This window comes from Pyrus communis, chromosome 5, assembly GCF_041283825.1.
Source record: "Pyrus communis isolate YQ-2024b chromosome 5, ASM4128382v1, whole genome shotgun sequence".
NCBI classification, from domain to species: Eukaryota; Viridiplantae; Streptophyta; class Magnoliopsida; order Rosales; family Rosaceae; genus Pyrus; species Pyrus communis.
The window spans coordinates 30,706,380-30,727,218 of NC_142569.1; the positions used below are offsets into that span (position 1 = coordinate 30,706,380).

The window sequence follows — 20,839 nt, forward strand, 5'->3', positions numbered from 1 at the left end:
AGTATTCCCTCACAAGGATATTATGGAAAGAGTGGGACCAGGTCATTCTAGAGAACCACATTAACAGGTGTCATGTTCAGATAGGTCAATTTCAAAGAGATGATGAGCTCATCCTCAAGAGAGAGAGAACACAAGTATCATACGAAATCAGCATCATTTCTACTTCAATTCTAGACATCCTTGATAAACAACTCTAATGAAAATCGGGATTCCAATTCTCCTCATTTCCTCATTATTTCAATTCTACCTGTTGTGATTACGGATTAGCAGAAGAGTAAGAGATGCATTGTCGACTTTCCAAGGGGCGTGCTGGTGTTCCATGACCCGGCCCATGTCACATCTACGAAGTCATCGTAGTCTAATTACAGTGTGGACGAAGCGGTAGTCAAAGTCGCAAGTGTAGCAGTTCGTTGGTAAAATTAACCGAGTCCAAGTGCGCTCAAAACCCTCATCAACGTGTGACGTGTCACTCTCACTGCGTATTCAGATAAAACGCCACCCAGATTTATCAGATCAAACTTTTACCTCGATCCCAAAATACCCCTACTGCAGCTCCCATTCTCCCACTCCAACCACCAACCAGTCCCCGTCATTTGAGTCAAAACCCAAGTCCTCTTTCGTCCACCCAAAAAACCCCCACCCTTCTTCATCTCTGTCCGAACTCCAACCCAGAACCACCAAAAGACAAAGAAGGGGACTGAGACAGAGTGAGGAGAGTGAGAAATGGATTTCAATTTCAACTCCAACAGAGCGGAGGCGGAGCGGTGGCTGAGCACCGCCGTGAAGCTACTGTCGGCACATGACCTGCAAGGGACCAAGACCTTCGCGATCCGAGCCCGAGAGACCGACCCCAGGCTCGAGGCTACCGACCAGATAATCGCCGTCGCTGACACCCTCCTTGCCGCCGAATCCCAGATCAACAGCCAAAACCAGCAGCCCGACTGGTACGCTATTCTCCAACTCGCCCAGTACACTCAGAACCTCGAAATCGTCGCGACTCAGTACCGCCGACTCGCTCTCCTGCTGAACCCGCATCGGAATCGCTTCCCTTACGCCGATCACGCTTTCCGGCTGGTCTCCGAGGCCTGGAACGTCCTCTCTAACCCCAACAAGAAGGCCATCTACGACCACGAGTTGAGCATGTTCAACCGGTTCGACTCGCCCCCATCCGGGTCGACTCAGCTGTTCGAGAGGCAATTCTTGCAAATGCATCATGTTCAGCAACAGCCCCCGCAGCCGCCGCCCCCGCAGCCACTTCTATTTCATCCCCAACCGTCGCAGCTACTACAATTCCAGCCTCAACCGCCACCACCGCCACAACCACAACCAGAAGTGCAGAGACCACAACCGCAATGGCATTTTCAACAAAAGCGACAGCCACCACCACCACCAGAACACCAACATCAGCAGCAGCAGCAGCAGAACCAGCAGTATCACCACGAACCTCCTCAGCAGCACCGGCAACAATATCAGGAACTTCCACATCTTCTGCTGCAGCAGCAGCAGCAGCAAGAAGTGAGAAAAAACCCTAAAAGTAAGGACGGAAGACCGTCGATGGAGGAGGAAAGGCCGATTCCGATTCCCATCAATGTGACCGAGCCAGCACCTCCGCCCTCTGAATCAACTCCTCCGCCTTCCAAGTCCACTCATGCGCCCTCCGAATCAACTGGCCCCGTTGAGTCAGCTCCCCCTTCTGAGTCAGCTCCCCCTTCTGAGTTGACTCGGCCTCAAACAGTGCCCAAATCGGGGAGCTTCTGGACTTCATGTCCTTACTGTTATAACCTCTTCGAGTATCCAAGCCTTTACGAGGATTGCATGCTTCGGTGTCAGAATTGTAAGAGGGCATTCAATGCAATGGCGATAGCGTCACCGCCTCTGGTGGGGAAGGGCGGTGATGTGAACTTTTGCTGTTGGGGGTATTTCCCATTGGGGTTATTGGAGAATGGTAAAGATACAGGCGGATCATCTGGGGAGTGGACACCATTTTCGACAATGTTTGCCTGCCCAATACAAGGGAAGAAGAATACCGGACGAGCCAAGATTGCTAATTCGGGGCCGAGGGTCTATTACGATGACGAAGAGGCGTTGCTTGATGTTTCGGATCCAAGTGAGGACTCTGATGATGATGAGTGGCAGAGGGTCAGGAGGAAGAAGAAGGCTGTAAGGGCAAGAGCTAAAGCTTCCGTTGCTAAGACTCCGGTGAGAGCTTCGGATAGAATAAGGAAGGGAAGTCAAAATGCCGGTGGGCAGGGTAAGGTTGTCACTGGTGGGGGTGGGGGTGTGGGTGGTGGTTCTGTGTCGAAGGCAGAGTCAAGTAAGAAGTCGATTTCTGGTGCAAGAAAAAGAAGTGCTGCTGCATTGGGGAAGTTGGATTTGAATGTGGAGTTTAGTAATAATGAGGTGGAAGAGCATGCAGCTCAGACAATGAGTGAAGGGAATGGGACAGCAAATGGGGAGGAGGATAATATTGAAGGAATTGGGTTTTTTGAAGGTCTTGACGAGTTTTTGAGTAGTCTGCCCATACTTAATGTTGTGGGAGATGACAAGGTTAAGGCTAATTAGGGAAGTAAGGGTAAGACTTTTGCTTTTTGTCATTGCTGCTTTAGCTGTTGTAATTGCTTTATGGATGCACGTTGTATTGAATGATGTAGAGCTTCTATGCCTTTTGTTTCATGGCTCTCACTGTTTGAATCTGTTATATAATCTGCAGCAATGTGAACTTAATTCAGGTTTTAGTTTTAGAAAATGTTAGTGTGATTTATGTAGATATTCTCGTGGTGGAAAGATTAATCTTCAAAGGTCTGGTGATAATCTGATTTTTCCGCTGTGCTGAAATTATGAAATCTTGGTATTCTATAACATAGACCTCCATAACATAGACCTTTTTTTTTTCTCCCCCCCCCGTTGATCAGGGTTGAAGCTTGTTTATCTGTTATCTTATTGCTGATCCTATGACTAGGATTTTGTTAGGAAACCATTAACATTTTTTATGTTGGTGTCCTATAAGCAATTTCCCCTTCTTTTGGGATTAGAAAGGGAATGGAACATGTGCGTGTCCCTTGCATCATTCACAGGGAACCCAAAACCTGTTTTTCCCAAATTGTTTGGGAATGACTATAAATAGTATAAAACGTAGCAGTTGTGAATGTAAGAAAGCAGCACAAGTGGCAAGAACTGATGAAAAGGAGATGCTATTTTGAGTTGGGCAATGAACTGATGAAAAAGAAGATTATTTTTGTATATGGTGGGAGAATTGTCAGGTTGATGGGTTTAATATCTCAGACCATGATGGAGGTTGCCGTGTTTTTGGGGTTATTCAAAGAGGTCATGTTTATTGAGGTATCTGGCTAAACTGTTGGAGAGGAATAGTTGCAAAACATACAACATGGTAAAGCTTATTTGGGTCAAGAAGTTGATGCCTTTGTTGCTCTTCCTGGAGCATATGGAATATCTGTTGGAAATCATAGCACTGGCCCAACTTGGGCTCATAAAAAGCCAGTTGGTGCCAAGTTTAGATGGGTACTAAAATTGCATTCTTTCACTAATGACAATGGTATTATTGTCATTGAAGAAGGATTTATGAAGCCAGGTGCTCTGCATATAGTTGTCTCTGCTCCAATGGCCAAAAAGCTTCTGGTGAAGATGGAGCAATACACTCCTCATGAAAGATGGCAAATGGAGCAACATGGTAATCACCAAGCCTTGAAAACATAAGTTGAAACTGTATTGATGGTAGGTCTTTCATTTCTAAATTGATTTCTGATTGATTCATCACTGTTTGAGTTATGTGGAAGAATCTATTTATACAAGGCCATTTATCATTTACTTCCCTGTACCCTCTTGCTCTTTAAGTTTGGTGCAATATGCTGATCTGTAGTTGCTAGAGGACTCAAAAGATTGCATAAGGGTACTGTTGGGTTTGGTAGAGGAAAGGAGGCTAGGGTTTTGTGGGCCTTATAGGCTGTCTTGTAGATCATTTGGATGTAGAGGAATTTGGAGGATTTTTGACATTTATAAGGAGGTAGTGGGTGGAGGTGCTTTGGAAGAGCAAGAGATTCCTATCTTCGGTTTCAACAGAATCTAGGGCTCTTTACGACCCACCATTATCTTAGATTGGAAGGCAGCCTTAGGTTAATTTCTTGGTGTCCTTGGTGATGCTTTTTGTAGTCTCTTATATAGCGGATGGTTTTTTCCTTTTGCACTGTGGACCCTTGTTTACAGCTATTGTACTTTTTTAATGATCATTATTTTTGCTAATTAACAGTGAATTCATAGATGATGAAACAAAAGTGTAGGGGATCAGGGAGGATTCAGCCTTTTATTTTTTCGATTATGATCATCTATTTGTTATTCTTTTTTTTTCCTTAATTATTTGTTTAGTTTTGTTTATGAGTTTCTGATTATACAGATTGGGTGGTTTAACTTGTCATTTGCAATGCACTAAGGGTAATGCACATATTACATAGCATTAGTTAAAGTTGGTTGTGAATGCTTGATTGGTTTAATGTGAAGCAAATGCCTAGCGAACAAATCCAGATTCAAAGTACCATATGTATTGCGGTCTTGATGTGCTGTGGTGGTTCCCGTGAATCGCTTATTAGAGAGTATAGGATTTACTGTATTTTTCCAAGACTAGAATTAACGATTCAAAATTTGTTCGTGCCCCTCTGCTCTGAGGGAGGATATGTAATTACCTGTTTTAAGTGGTTTTTTGTTTCGTTATTTATGACTCAGACAACAAAGCTGGGTACCTGCCTTTTGATGTTTGAAAGAAATATTCTTGGGTGTTTAGCAGCACTTTGAATCTGGATTCTTTTCGTGTCTTTTATTATTGTAACCGTGGAAAATTGATTTACTCTTTGGCAGCATGGTCCTCTCTTTGTTCGATAAGTGATAGCAATTATTTCCTATTGTGCAACAATCTGTGGAACATGTTGGCTTGAGAATTGTTTCTTCTTTTTCGTCACTGTGACGTTCGAAGTTGTGGTCTAATTTTCTTTTTCGCTTTTCTTCTCTGCATTGGTTCTTGTTCTGTACAAAAGGAGTATGTCATTGAAGTATAGTAAGCTCGGAAACAATCCTGTTAATGGTGTTATCTTCTCCGGCAATATTTGACATGTTTTGGAGTTGGTTTTTGTCTTTTCATTTCTAGTGGTTGGGCATCTGATTAAATGATCTTTTTCGTTGTCCAGTTGATCATGCAGTCGTTTAATGGATGTGGAGGGAGTATTGAGAAAAGCACTAGGATCCTCAATGCTCGGGTTCTAGTGCGCTAAATGTGTTCTAGTGCACATTTTTGTCACTCTTGCTGTTGCAGGTGGGCAAAGATATGTCGAAATGTGATATTCTCGTGTAACTATAATTCTACATGTTACATTACTGCAAAGTCGGTGGACTTACGCCGGACTTGCGGTGACGTACTCAGTCCACCGGTGCCAGACTCAGCAGTATCGTCTACGTTTTTTAGTACACCGCGGCTTGAAAGCCTAGGGAGTAGGAAATAGGAACGGTGGTTCTTGTTATGCCTTGGGGATTGCAGGAGTTTAAACCAACTTAGCCAAGTGGAGAATGATGAAGGGTCCTATTTGTAGAGTTTCTTGGAGATGTTCTTACACAAGGCATCTTGCCAAATCCTGGAACATCGAAGGGAAGATAACCATGGACAAAGGGAGCCGTTATTGATACTTCAAACTAGTAATCATGAATTTGCGAAGAGAGGGAAAAAAAAAAATTAACGAATGGTAAGTGCATGATGACATTTCAGGAGGCATAACTGTGGAGTTAAAAAGATTCTAACCCAATACAAAGTGCCAAAAAATGCACTAGATAATAGAGTACCAAAGTACCAATTGAGGTGTTAATTAGCCCGGGGTAAGGGATATAGGAGGTGACAACCGACAAGGGTAACGGTGGAGGGAATGGTGATAAAAAGTAGGGATTCATTAAAATGCCAACTGGCACAATTTGATTGGACAACAATTAAAAAAAAAAAAGGGAAGTTGGTTACGTGGGAAAATGGAGAGTCTTTCTTCTTCTTTGGAATCAAGGTCTAGGAACAACAGAGCTATGGTGGTATTCTTCGTGTTCCATTTCATCTGAAATTAGATATTTTTTCTTGATTAAAAAATTTTGTTGCACAACATCCACAATCATGATAGTCTTCTCTCTTTCATCACTTGCTAAGAAAGTTGGGTAACCCTCAGAGGTTATTACAAACGCTTTCTCGAATTTTTAGGTGGTCCGGGACCACTGGGTCCATGAATTGATTTACCCTTGCATATTTCTACACACTTTGTGGGTGTGAACCTTTTTTATTTTTCTTTTTAAAATAGGAATGAAAGAGGAAGAGAGAGAACATGGAAGTGGACAGAGAATTTTTTACTTTTTGAAATTTACTTTACTATTTATAATTAAATTATTTTTCATCATCTTTGGATTGACGAAAATATTTTATAATAGACACTAGCATATGCCCCACATTCTGTGTGTAAATAAAATTGTTTTAAAATGAGAAGGAGATGCCACTTAGTATTACGATCAATTGATATTTCTCTTCACTTATAAGTAAGAGGGTTCGATTGGCGCCAAAGGTGAATTTGAACCATATTATTGTTAGCTTATTGTGAGGCTTAATCCACTCTTCTACCCCTTTAATAGAGAAAAAAGAGGAACATGAATTGGATTGAGCAGTTTTTTATTTTTTTTTTATTTTTTTGGTGAAGAGATAGAGCAGGTTTCATTTTTAAATCAGATGATGGTTAGGATTTTTTAATTTTTAAAATTTTTGTCAAACGATAGATTAGATATTATATTAGGGAGCTGATTGGGTTCAAACTCACGCCGTGGTGCAAGGATAACACTCGTATCCACAATTGTGGTAGACCACTTGCATGTTAGGATTATCTTTGGGTGTGACTTAAAAGAACTGTAAAATTTAGTTTGTGTGAATACCTGCCCATAATTTTATTATAAAAGATTAAATTATCTTTTCACCTATTTTAATTGATAAAAAGAATTTTATTTTATTTTTTTTAAGGAAAAGAAAAAAAAAAGAATTTTATTAATAGTCAGTTTAAATTCGAGATAAAATATTTGCAGACACCTGTCTTATATTAAAAAAGGGAAAAATAAAAGAAAATTAAACTGTCCAGCATCTTAATTCCGAAAGACAGTTGAGAGTTGAGGGTGTGTGCAGAGCATAAGCATATAGCTGTACTTTAAACTTGGGTTTCTCCGTCTTCTTTGGAGGTGGACAAATGTTTCTTGATCCGACCAACCAACTCACCCACACCCTTCCCTTCCCCACAATCTTTTAAACGCTCTCTTCTCTCAAAACTGAAACCCCATTTCCCATTTCCCATTTCAGCTCTCTCTCTCTCTCTCTCTCTCTCTCTCTCTCTCTCTTCCATGGCTGATCTTGCGCCAACCTCTGTTTTAAATGACTCAATTTCCAATTCCTCCTCCTCGGACACACGACAAGTAAACTTCTCTCTCTCTCTCTCTCTCTCTACCATTTCCTTAAGTTCTCTTGTTTCTTGATTGTGTTTTTTTTTGTCAATTTTCTGCAGATCTTTGGTTCTAATCCGAAATCAGGAAAAGTTCAGCCGACCCAATTGAGATTGTTGACTACTTCCGAGTAAGTTTCTGAAGGTGTCACCTTTCTGCTCATATTATTCTTCTGTTTGCTGCATATATGTCTCACTTTTCTTAGTTTTCTTTTGTATTTTATTTTTTTAATGTTCTGCTTTGTATTCTCTTTCCAATTATGCCCATTTGAGCTCCAAAATTTTCTTAATTTGATTGATTTCTGAAAGGAAATGTTAATGACGAAATAGGGTTTAGTTTGAGTATTCTATATTTGTGTATATTACCTTTAAGGCACAAACGACATTGAAATTCTTACGGTTCCCATGAAATTGTTGACTTTTGAATTTTATGTGAGAAAAAGAAATCCAGAATCCAGGCTAAATATACTGGTTCTAATGAGGGAGATTTGAATTTTGGTTTGGACGTTGTTAACCATTGTTTTGGTTTAATCAGTCGTTCATACCCCGGCTGCAAATTCATGGACTGCTCCTTTGTTAGTGAGATCAATTTGATGGGTTTACTTCGATCTTTGCGTGCCATCACAATGATTCTAATTTTCTTTATTTGATGGTTTGTATATAGGAGATGTTTACAATATAAGATTACGACTACATGCAACCATCGGATTGGTCCTAAGAGATAAGAATGTCTCTATTGTTTTTTAAATCGCCATCCGAGTAACCTGTTGAACTCAAAATCCCAAAGATAATTGGTTGGTGCTGAAATGCTTTCCTTTTGGCATATTTGCAGCAATTGTCCAGGTTTGACTGTAAAGGCTTCAAGAGAGTCCTTAGGGATCACTGAACAACATAAAAACAAAAACAATAAACTGGAGAGAGTAGCTGAAACTGATGATCGGAGCGAATTGTTTGAGGATATGAAACAACGGTTTCTCGACTTCAAAAAGCATAAATACATGTAAGTGGCCAAGGGCTCAGGCGTGAAGGTTGTTTAGTTTAAATTAATTCTATTTCCTAATTTTGCTTTCATTATGAATAGGGGAAACTTGGAACATTATCAAAATCTTGCAAAGGGTCAAGCGCCAAAGGTTGTATAGTATACGTGTAGTTTCCCTTTCATTTCCCTTTTCAAATTTAGTTATCAACACTCGATGTTCATAAGTATTCTTAATACTCGGACATGTCATTCATTTGCTGTTTGCCTCAATATGGTGTTGAGTGTCATGGAGAAGAATATGCATGTGTACTGATGTTTCTGGAACAGTTCATGGTCATCTCTTGTGCAGATTCTAGGGTATGCCCCTCGACCATTCTGGGATTTCAACCGGGAGAAGCATTTATAGTGCGCAACATTGCGAATTTGGTGCCCCCCCTTGAGGTATACATTACAAATCACAGTTGAATTATTTTGCTGCATTTCTGATTGTGGAAGGTCACAAAAAAGTGAACACTCTCGAATCAAATCAAATATTGTTATTCACTACCTTTGTTTTGTAATTTTTTTTTCTGTTTTTGCAGAGTGGACCCTCAGAAACAAATGCTGCATTGGAATTTTCTGTGAATTTTCTGAAAGTAAGTATTCTGGGAATAAATTCTAAAAGAAAATCCCATTTGTTTCCTTGCTAGTCTAATTTGTTACAATCAAATCCCTATGTAAGTAATGACTTTAAAGCTATTGGTTACGCATCCTTGCTTATAGAGTGACAATTGGGAGGTACCAACTGTTGGTATTGTGAAAAGTTTGAATCTCCCAGATTGAGTGCGATTTTTAATAGAAAATGGAAGCAAGAAAAGCTTGACGAAAATAAATCCTTAACCATAGTTATATTGTAGATTGAAAACATATTGGTCGTTGGTCACAGCTGCTGTGGAGGCATTCGTGCTCTTATGGGCATGGATGATGAAGTTGATAAAAGGTTCAGTAAATTTCTTCTTCTGTACTTATCACGTTGTTGCAAGTGGTCTTTGGGTGCGGTTGCCTTTTATTTGTTTGTCCAAGAACAGTCAAGCTATAGTTTTCACTTTTCCAAAATTCTTTTATGCAGTAGCTTTATCCAAAATTGGGTTGTTGTTGGGAAGGATGCAAGGTCGTGGACAAAAGCTGCTGCCTCCAAACTCAGTTTTGACCAGCAGTGCACGCATTGTGAGAAGGTAACATTCTTCTTTACTTATTATTTCCTTTTTTTATTTTTTTTAAGTAACGTAATTCTATCCCAAGGAAGTTCTTGGTCTATGCAATTATTCCCGTTTGTATTTTTCTTCATTTCATTGGACCAGGCTAAATGAAAGTCGATTTCGTATATGTTGAAACTTGTATCAGCATTCTGTTTTATTGGTATATTGAATCTCCTGGTTCATTTATTTTGGTCATTGTTGACCTCGTATCTATCCGGGAATTTAACCAAATTCTTTTGAGGTCCATGATTAGATTCTCCTATTGTGGCATACATTTGGGTTGCAATTAATGTGGGCTGTGTTATATTATGAAAGGATGCTCCAGATTCATAAAAAATGTTTCCCATATTGAATGATATCCTTGTGCAGGAATCAATCAACCGTTCATTGTTGAACCTGCTCACGTACCCATGGATAGAAGAAAAAGTGAAGAAAGGTGTTCTTGCTGTTCATGGTGGTTATTATGACTTTGTTGAATGTACATTTGAGAAATGGACGCTCGATTATAAGGAAGACAACTTGAAGGAGAAACATGGCAGAATTTCAGTTAAAAATCATTTGTTTTGGCGTTGATTTCATCTGTGGCCTTGTATGATCTAATTCATCGAATAAATTATTTAAAAAATATGTTGTTTGTATGGTGATTAAATTAAGACAATTCGAAAAATAATGTAAAATGATTTGGTTTGTATTAAAATATAATAAATAAAATAATGTTTATAATTTGTTGTGTTTTCGTCTGACAGAGTTGATGCTTTTGCTTTCAAGTTGATGCTCTCTTTTCTTTTCTTTTGGGACAAGAAACCGTCAAACTCTTTTGATCAGTAGTTTTATTAGAAGTTACCCGAGAAACTCTGAATGAGGGGTGTTAAACCTTTTATCATTTTGGTGTCGAGCTATTTTATGATTAACAGGAAGTTAAGAACACCAAGAAGAATCATTTCAAGTTGATCTAGGTGGCCAAGTCAATTTAACACTTGCTGTTCTTCAGTGCAGACTCCAGCCTTTCTCGGATTCTAAAAGCTCAGGTAACTCTTGCACTTAAAAATTCTTCACCTTTTCTATTTTTCTTCATTCCATTTCTACAAGCTATGTTCAAAGTAATTACTGTTTCCGTTTCTTGATGCAAGGAGAGAGAGAGAGAGAGAGATTAAATTGAATCAAGGTTTTGGTTTGTAGATTGAGGAAGGCAAGAGAGAAAGAGAAAAACTTGTGCAAGCTCTAATGTCTAAGGCTTTCATATGATTATGAGAATATGAAATTATGAGTAGAGAGTCATTAGAGTTGGTTTAATAGTTGAGGATAGGGTTTCCAATTATGACCGTTGCAAAACTTGGAAGCCAAGTAGCTCTCCATTGCCATACTATTTCACGTAATCTCTGTTCATAAACTTCATATATGAAGCCCACTTAGTATCTTCAAGTCATTTTACACGCACACACAACGGAAAAAAAGAAGAAAAAGTTAGGGACGGGCTCTTGTGGTTATAGTTGAGAAAAAGGGCACAAGAAAGGGACCTTTGTTTTTGATTCAGCAGACCTTTTGAGAATATTTACTTTCTAGTAAGTTTGTGCCCACATATTCGTTTTCTGTTTGCTTCTGATGTGTTGTCTTAAGTAATCTGTTTTGGAGTTTAATTTCGATGGCACATAATTCATGGTATGGTATGCTTTCAGTTTGCTTTAGGTACTGTTTGACCTGCATTTTCATTCATAGCATCAGCATGCTAAAATGTGTAATAAGAGTGCCTTGAACTTGGTTTTGGTGACTCTTAGAGATTGAGATAGCAGAGGTGACACCTTTGATTAAACGGTACGGTAATCCTGTACATTCCATTTAAAAATTTAAATGAAATATTGAGTTGAGTTCTTCCATATCAATTTACAAAGTGAGATCGCAGGTTACCGTTAGACAAAAAGTTACACTCATACACAGAAATACGAATAAATTAAGAATAAAAATCCCAACAGAACTCACAAGCAGTAACAATAAACTCTATTTTATATACTAGTAATACTCAGATGTAGCAGTATGTGATCGAGAGAAACAAAGAACAGGACATGAAGATTGCAACGATACATATGTATGCATAAAACCTGTGATACATACAAAGTGAAACGAATTAGTTAAAAACTTAAAACCAATTTTTGGATTCAAGGAAGGGTGGTTTTGTGAGTCGGGGTTTGTGAAGGGAGGGGTGTGTCCTTGGGGAGGGTTGGGATGGAGGAAAATGTGGGCTCGGATAGCTCGACTGGGAGATGGAGAAGAGATGGCATTTCGGGAAACTTTGACAATTCCGGCTTTGGCAGAGTTGGGAAATTGGGTACTGCTGGCAGCTCAGGCTTTGGTAAAGTAGGGAAACTGGGAAGTGGTGGCAATTTGGGCTTTTGAAGTGGTGGTTCCTTGGGTAAGCCTGGGATATGGGGTATTTCAGCCAACTTGAGATCTTCTGGCTTTGGAAAAGTGGGGACACGGGGTATTGGTGGCAGCTCGAGCTTTGGCAAGTGGGGTAGCTCAGGCTTTGGGAAATGTGGTAGATCAGGCTTTGGCAACTGCGGCAGCTCAGGCTTGCAAATGTGGCAGCTCAGGCTTAGGAAGTGGTGGCAGTTCATGCTTTATACAGCCGACCCCACTTAGTGAAATAAAATTTTTTGGCGTTCTAGGATTTATACAGCCGATCCCACTTAGTGAAATAAAACTTTTTGGTTGTTGTTGTTGTTGGTCAATGACGTATTAAATTGTAAAGGTCTTTGTCTGCGTTGTGCATTAATATTGGGTAGTACTTGTAGTAGTGGTACATGGTGACACAATGGCTGCAACTGGATGCAGAGTCATCATTACTCCTCTATCAGCAAATGCAAGTGTAAATTCTCGAGTAATGTATTTATACTATATATGAACGTTGTCAAAATTGTTGTGTAAGTGCTGAGTTGGTTCTAGCTATGTGTGATGTATTGGTCGAAGCTATGTGTCAATGATGTGTTGAGTCGTAGCTATGCGTAAGTGATGTGCAGGGCTTAACTATGTGTTAAGCCTTGTGTTGGCCGCAGCTAGGTTAGTGTTGTATTAGGTGCAATTAGGTGTCTATGTTTGGGTGTTGTGTTGCACATCTACGTGTGATATGTATGAGTATTGTCTTTATTGGTGTACTTAATATAATTGTGTTTGGGCCTGAAATCTTAGATTTGGATCGAGACGGAGTTAGCCCAGGAAGAAGCCCACAAGTTTCGGTACGATGGTGAAATATTGGGCCCAATAGTAAGGTGTTGATGACTCGATCGTGTCCCAGAGTTCTCAATTCAGAGATTAGGAATGAATTATGATTTGGCCAAGTCCTGGCTAAAGTGGGTTTCTGTGAAGATCATGGCGGGTTTTGATAAGATTTGGATTGAATTGTTTAGGTATAAAAATTAAGAAAAACTAATGAAAGAGGCTTCAATATTTTGAATTTTAGCCAAAAATCATGTAAGAACTTTATTTAATGGCTAGTACAAAATCCAATATCAAGCTAGCCCAATAAGACTAGCCCAAAAAATATAATATATCGAGCTTCCGATTTTACCCTTGACGTTAAGTCTTGTCCGTTGGTCCGTTTCGCTTTAGATGGAGAGAGAGAAGGTTTATAGATTCAGATCTTTTCGTTAATTTCATCACAATTCCAACACACGTATCGACAACCCCAACAACTTTGGAAAATGCAATCGGAATCCCGATGCATGTGAACAGTAGATGCAGATCTCGCTTCGGAAATAAGCGAAGGATGGGGAGGTTGGGGACTTTTCGTCCGTCTTCTCAAATCTCCAGAAAATCGCCTAAGAGATCTCTCGCAACGTAAGTGTTTCCAGCGTTTGATAAATGCATTTGAATATGCAACTTGGTTTGGTGTATTTTGGAAATTAGAGTTTATAATTTTGGGAAATGTTGATTAGTGGATGTAATTTTTGGTGGTGTTTGATAATTGCAGAGTTAATTAACTGTTTTAGATTGCGAATCATGTTGGAGAAAGATGAGCATGAAAAGCCAAGAAATGCTGCTCTTGATAAATTAGAGAAAGCTAGAAATCATGTTGGAGGTATATATATTTTCATTTCTCAGCATTTGTGATTAATGATTATTCACTTGATATATTTGCACATATGAAGATTTTTATCTTTCAATATACTTTTGGTTTTCCTGAACTTGCAGGTTGTTGCTGAGTGAAGGTAAAAAATTTTGAGTTATCAGTCATACTATTTTGTTGTAAGAAAAGTTGTTTGGTGCGGATTTGTAGCTCTTCTAAAATTGAATCATAATTATTTATGTCACTTTGCACTCTGCAATCATTTCCTATAGTGGGATGGTGACGGAGAAGGGATGGGGACCCAACCGATTACAAAATATGCTCACTTTGCACTATGTTCAGTTTAAGAAGTAGTCAGTGTTCAATTTAAGAAATAATGATAGTACCTGTGTTTAGTTCTAGAAACAGTTAGTGTTTAGTTTACGAAATAATGATAGTACAAGTATTCAGTTTAAGAAATAGTCAGTGCTCACTTTAAGAAATAGTGATATTGTCACGTTTAGGCCTAGAAATAGTTAGTGGTCAATGTACGAAATAATGATAGTACCAGTGTTCAATTTAAGAAAGAGTCAATGTTCCATTCTAGAAATAGTCTGTGTTCAATTTAAGAAATAGTGATAGTACCAGTGTTCAATTTATGAAACAGTGATAGTACCAATGTTCAGTTTAAGAAATAATCAGTGCTCACTTTAAGAAATAGTAATAGTATCGTGTTTAGTTCTAGAAATAGTTAGTGATCAGTTTACGAAATAGTGATAGTACCAGTGTTCAGTTTAAAAAATAGTCAGTGCTCACTTTAAGAAATAGTGATAGTATCGTGTTTAGTTCTAGAAATAGTTAGTTGTCAGTTTACGAAATAGTGATAGTACTAGTATTCAGTTTAAGAAATAGTCAATGTTCAATTTTAAAAATAGTCTGTGTTCAGTTTAAGAAATAATGATAGTACTAGTGTTTAGTTTACAAAATAGTGATAGTACTAGTGTTCAGTTTGAGAAATAGTCAGTACCCATTTTAAGAAATAGTGATAGTTAGTGTTCATTTTCATTAAAATTTAGGCTGTTTTTTTATTTTTCTTTTATAGAAAATAAAAAACTATATTAAAAAGAAAAACCCCTAGGGCAATCCGTTTGAGTACAATCAAATAGAAAGACTGGACGAGCAGCAAGCGGAATCGAAATTAGAGGACTAAATGATGGAGCTACTTCATGTGCTGATGACATCTGCAAACAAGTTCTACCGTTAACATTTAATCCATCTCTTTTTCCACACATATTTTGGATCGATGCATTCTGACTAGAATTGAACAAGCCATTTCTCATCCCTTCCCCTTTTTCGTTCCATATACATATATTTTTCAAAGTTGCTAGAGGCTTTGGTTGTATCCAAAACGAAATGCAGCCTTTTTCTCACACGCACTTTGATTAAAAAATTAGCACAATGAAAACGCAAATCACCATCGTATCTAAAAATCAACTAGTCCCCGCATTCCACATAATGGTCTCTCGCAAATGCCGACCACCCATGATGCAAGAACAAACCAACATTCTATTGAATCAATTCAACACTCCACACACTGCCTTCCATGTGTCTCATGAATCTTTCTGGGATTTTCAGTCTTTCGAAGCTCAAATCAACAGAATAATCCCATATGCAGTTCATAAAGAAATCCATATCTAATCACAAATATAAATATAAACCACAACCCAGTCCATCAATTCATCCGTAAATGAACAAACAACAAAAAACCATAAAATTTTCAAAAACTTTTAGGAAACTACCATCTAACAAATAGAATGACACGGGATTTAATTAAATAAATAATAAAGTCTGTAGCAAAGAGACAAAGATCTGATCGAACCTGGAACAAGCAGGCGAGATCCACTGTGAGATTCAGGGGATTGTTTCTCTCGCCAAATCACGGCAAATCGAGCGAGGTGGGAGACCGCGACGGCGAGTGAGGTGTTTAGAGCTGGGTGGGATTTAATCAAGTAACTGAAATATTTGGTCCTTCTTGTTCGCATGAAATATTGTACAACTTTTTTAACGGGATCGGCTGACGGAATGAGGTTTCTGTTAAGGGCAAGGGCTGGAAAGAAAAATATTCCGTTTTGGGCTTTTAATTCAGACCATGTAGTTTTAACGTTTGTAGGACCTTATATATATTAGTTATGTCCTTATGATTAAATATAAAGTACTTTTGGTTAAATAATGGTTTTTGGTTAAATTAAACTTCACTCAAGCCTTTTTCATTAAAGCTCCATAAAATTATGATTGGATAAAATTGAATTAACTACAGAAAGGGATTAGGTTCAGAGACCTAGTTCATGTTAAAGAGGGCAAGACTCGATGATGATAGAGTTTCAACAGAAAAAGGACTTGTCAGGATAATTTTAAGTGCATTCAGATATTGCTGAGGAATTTAGAATTCTACAACTTGGTAGACTTGCACATCAAGTAAATTATCCCTATAAATACAAGAGGGTTTCCAACGTAGAGAGGACCTTCAACTCCACACTCCGATCAACGCTCTACATGAATCCTATCTCTTTTTGAGAAAAATTATACTAGTTGTTCTACTAACTTTTAGCACCAACACAGTTTGGTTAGATAGATTTGGGTTGACAGTCGACTATTGCCTGATTAGATGAAGTTTTCCAGAGGCAACCAGCAAAGGCGGCATGGTCATTAGGCATCGACAGGGTCGTTGAATTAGTTCGGTTCAAGAATATTGACTGCTTGGTTAAGCGGCAAATATATCAAGTTCAACTGGTTAGCTAACTTGAGTCTCTGCAGGTGAAGAGTCTTTGGTTCTCTCACTAAAAGAGGTCACTTTGTTAGCCTTCTTGGCGAAGTGGTGTGTTTTATGATTGGATACTCTCAAGTCACATTCAAAGTTCGGCATACTGATGGCCGAACACTCTCAAGGCACTCGTTTTCTTTGAGTATCTTTCTCCCTATAGTTGATACGAGTTCCGCGAACTTATATTCTTACCAATATAGTTGAGGCTGCCAAACCTAATGCACAAGATCCAGAAGTTCGTAGTGAGTTGCATAATCTTGTCTTTAGGTTATAGAACCCAACGCCTAGAGCGTTCCATCCTCGGCCAAAGTCGTTGGGTTCAGGAGTCAGAAGTGCATTTCACCGCATTCACCATATTCAAGACACTTGCCCAATTTCGTTTAGTAGTGAGTTGGCACACTTGCATTAGCAATCAACTACCAAAGAACGTAGTTAGCTCCTTAGTTGCTCAGCATGCGCACTACGTAGGTTGTGTAATTGAGCCAACAAATTGTGAAAATGATGCTTCTATTATTGGTAAAATTGAGATCAAATTGCCTATCACATATGCTTTATTGTTATAGTCATTCTTGTGAGTTTTGTAACTCATTAGGCTTTTTTCACCAATCTAGTATGCAGGAGGGGATCCATTCATGGATCTGGTTGGTTTCGGGACCACCCGCAAGTCTGAAGAAGCACTTGTGAACACCTCTAAGGATCATCAATTGGTTCGCGTAGTTGGTGGAAGTGAGAAGACCACCATGGCTATGTAGATGTTGTGCAACATAAATTTTGAACTAAAAAGAAAGATCTAATTTTAGACAAAGAGGAACATAGAGAAGATTGCTCATTTCCCACATGACCGACTCCTCATTATTTATTTATTTAATTGTTGTCCAGTTAGGTTGTGCTACTGCCACCTAACATTTTAATTAATAAAGGGACGGTCTATTACTCAATCAATACTCACTTTTTATATCATAGCCGCTAGGCCCCAACTGGCCGCTCGACTAGCGCCTAGTGTACCTTAATTAGGATCACAATACTAGAATGGTGAATCTGTCACTGCTGATACAAACACATTTGCACTAGTGTACCTTTATTTAACTATTATGAGACATAGTTCACCTATGAACTTTGTAAATTATGTTTCGATGAATATTTTATATTATTTATCTACGAGTTCCAACTAACTCTATATATTTGTTTTACCAGTGTCCTTTGTCCCGGTCGATTAGGCGTATCTTGAAATTGGAGTGTGACATTAACGGTGAGGAATTGAAGCTAAGCACACAATATCGGCCATAATAAATTAGTATCAAATGGGTCAACCATAATAAATAGATATCAAACTCGTCATACATAAGAGTCGAATCTAAGACATTCACTTATAAGTGAAGAGTAATAATGTATTAAGTGGCAAAGGCAAATTAGAATTACATTATTGCTAGTCCATTATTAGACTAAGTCCACTTCTTTTCTCTTAGTGTAGATAATATCGATTGTGAGGCTAAGTCTATTCCCTTTCTTTTAGTGTAGATAATATCGCTTGTTAAAAAAAAAATGCTGTATAAAAGAATTCAATATATAAACAAAAGCCTTGACTCCTCGATCGTCAAATAGATGATAACCTAATAGCTAGCTATATTTTTAATATCTATAACCAACCGCAACCGAAGCCAACAACTTAAGAGACCGACTCTATTTCACTGACGAGTGGACAAGAAGGTGAACTAATTAACAACTCACATATGGGTTATCATCATGTCAAGTTTTTCCTAACCATTTTTTACCAAATCAACAACACCGCAACCGTATATGCGTGTATATTTATATATATATATACACACACACACATGCACAAACTCATCATCAATATTAACTCAATCGATCATATATACTCAATTACTCATTTGAATTACTTCCGAACCTTTTCGATCGATAAGTTTGAATCAATGGACACTTACAATCACTACTTCTTATCTGCTGTCTTGTTCATTGTCCTGTTTTCTTCAAGCATCCATGTCTCCGTAGCTGCTCGCAATCTTCTCCAGACGACGACTGCACCGTCTTTGCCTAAACCTGCTTCAACACTACCACCTTTCCCTCCCCTGCCAACATTCCCACAACCCACATTGCCAAACATACCAAACAACCTACCATCTCTACCTATGCCCACCGGCGGCGGCTCCACACAGACACAGCTGCCTCCACTTCCCAATTTCCCTACCACGTCATTCCCAAATATCCCTAAGGTTACACTACCTCCGCTGCCAAACGTTCCCTCAGTACTCCCAACCAATATCCCTACTACAATTCCCTCTTTCCCATTTTTCTCTCCACCACCTGCAACCGGCAAACCGTAAATCATGCATATATGTTGGCACATGCAGACGCCGCAACTACGCTAGCTGACTAGCTACTGTTGGATTGGATCTTCATTTTCTCTTTCTATTAATATGCTTTTGTTTATGTACTGTATTGGATACGTATTTCTTTGATTATAATATGTACTGTATGCTTTGAGGCGCGTTATATATGTGCATTGCAGTTTTATTTGGTGTGTTGTTATACGTGCTAATGCTATAGAACTGTTGTTACATGTACATGTTTCAGTTAACTTCAGTTATGCTTTATATTTATAATGTGAAATCGAACCTATAACTTAATTTGTTTTCTTCATATACTTCGCCATTTGCTAAAATTGAAAATGGAAGTAACCTATATCGTATTCCTATGGACCCTATCTAAGCGGAAGTAAGACTACAAAAAAGAAAAAGAAAAAAAAGGGACTTAGGAGACTAATAGATAGTTGGCCTAAAATAATACAACTCACACTAACACTTCTTCTCACGTTGGTGCATAAATATTTGTAAAGTAAGTTGTAGAACGCTTTACTCGAAACTACCTTCATTAGGATATCAACCAATTGGTCTTCTGATTTCACAAATGGGAATCGAACAATCTGATCTTTCCGCTTCTCTTAAATGAAATATATGTCCACCTCAACATACTTAGTACGATCATGCTGATCTAGATTATGAGCAATGTTATCTGCAACTTTATTGTCGCAATTAGGAGTGGACACGAACCGGTCCGGGTACAAATCTAGAGGAACCAGACTGGATCCGTTTGGAAATGAAATGGGGTAGGGCGGGGTGGGGTGTCATATTTTAAAAAACTGAACCAAACCTGACCCCGTAGTTTAAAACGGGACTGTTCCTACGGGTCCAATTGTCTTCTTTTTTTTATTTTTTTATTTTTTTTAATTTTAATTATTATTTTGTAGTTTTTTTTTTCATTTTTGTCTTTCATGAATTTCTTGTCAATTCATTTTTTTTCATTTTAAAATTTTATATATATATATATATATATATATATGATCTGTATAGACTGATATAAAAGTTCAACGACAGCAATGCAGAAGGCTACAGAAAGATGCCTAAATGCATGAACAAGACTTCAAAGGATCAACCAAGGCAACAAGAAACTATAAAAATCATCGGATCCAAATGTTTTGTGATCAAACTCCAACCATTTTTGCCATTTGCAATTTAATTACAACTTTATTCACCAATCCAAGGTGTGTTCTGAGAAGGATGAATTTTAAAAAGAAATGCTCTATTAAAAGTTAATAAATTAAAACCCAGAAAACCCAATTAAATGATTAAAACCAAGAAAACTTTCAACCTAATAAAGCAAATTAGCAGGCTCACGCCCTCTAATGATTGCAGAGACTAAATTTAGTAAATTACCTTAATTTGGGAAGGAGAGGAGACGATGGTGGCCGATTTCAATTTGCAGAACAAATTGACGAGGACTTTATCCCAAAAATCCTGGAGATGACACGTGAACTTTATCTCAAAAAAGACAAGACTTTCTTTATTGAATGGGCAGAGCTCTCAAATACTCCCAGTGCAGCTCAGCATCCCTGAAGGTCCAAGCAGTTGACTACGACTGCTTAAGGCTCACCTCCTCGTGGTATGGAAAAGTCAAATGCATTAAAGATAGGATTAATCATCAAATCCCATCTTTAATACATTCCTAATAGAAGAACAATTCAAACAACTAAGAAATCCTCATCACCATCAATCAAGGATACTTACCTCATCATCCCAATATATTATCTACTAATTAATATCTTGGGAATATTCTTTCCTCATCTATCCTACGGATGACACTCTTGGCCAATGGGAACCGCCATGTTTAAGGAAAAACCCTAACCCTATGGCTAGCCACCTTCCTATAAATACATCTATCTCCATCAAATTTTGAAAA

The 20,839-nt window shown here is 38.4% G+C and overlaps 2 protein-coding genes and 2 long non-coding RNA genes across 4 annotated transcripts; 3 read left to right on the plus strand and 1 right to left on the minus strand.

Annotated features, from left to right (window-relative positions):
* Positions 1–393: 393 nt before the first annotated feature.
* LOC137725334 (uncharacterized) lies at positions 394–2,673 on the plus strand. The gene has a single exon (XM_068463981.2). It carries the CDS (start codon positions 724–726, stop codon positions 2,560–2,562), a length of 1,839 nt encoding a protein of 612 aa, XP_068320082.2. The 5' UTR covers positions 394–723; the 3' UTR covers positions 2,563–2,673.
* A 4,510-nt stretch (positions 2,674–7,183) lies between these two features.
* LOC137726998 (beta carbonic anhydrase 5, chloroplastic) lies at positions 7,184–10,445 on the plus strand. Its single transcript, XM_068465952.2, has 9 exons — positions 7,184–7,479; positions 7,569–7,636; positions 8,338–8,505; positions 8,587–8,635; positions 8,812–8,925; positions 9,066–9,119; positions 9,381–9,463; positions 9,593–9,698; positions 10,092–10,445. The coding sequence occupies exons 1-9, from the start codon at positions 7,408–7,410 to the stop codon at positions 10,293–10,295; spliced, it is 918 nt and encodes a 305-aa protein (XP_068322053.2). The 5' UTR covers positions 7,184–7,407; the 3' UTR covers positions 10,296–10,445.
* A 2,204-nt stretch (positions 10,446–12,649) lies between these two features.
* LOC148697128 (uncharacterized) lies at positions 12,650–14,117 on the plus strand. Its single transcript, XR_015963083.1, has 3 exons — positions 12,650–13,553; positions 13,687–13,794; positions 13,908–14,117. It is a non-coding gene; the product is annotated as an uncharacterized LOC148697128 (long non-coding RNA).
* An 879-nt stretch (positions 14,118–14,996) lies between these two features.
* Positions 14,997–15,848, minus strand: LOC148697129 (uncharacterized). Its single transcript, XR_015963084.1, has 2 exons — positions 15,641–15,848; positions 14,997–15,455 (listed from the first exon to the last, which is right to left on the minus strand). It is a non-coding gene; the product is annotated as an uncharacterized LOC148697129 (long non-coding RNA).
* Positions 15,849–20,839: the final 4,991 nt, after the last annotated feature.

Coding starts and splice junctions, on each gene's coding strand:
- LOC137725334 (XM_068463981.2), top strand. CDS start 724: ATGGATTTCAATTTCAACTCCAACAGAGCGGAGGCGGAGCGGTGGCTG.
- LOC137726998 (XM_068465952.2), top strand. CDS start 7,408: ATGGCTGATCTTGCGCCAACCTCTGTTTTAAATGACTCAATTTCCAAT. Junction 7,637..8,337: donor AGATTGTTGACTACTTCCGA/GTAAGTTTCTGA, acceptor GCATATTTGCAG/CAATTGTCCAGGTTTGACTG. Junction 9,464..9,592: donor GATGATGAAGTTGATAAAAG/GTTCAGTAAATT, acceptor TCTTTTATGCAG/TAGCTTTATCCAAAATTGGG.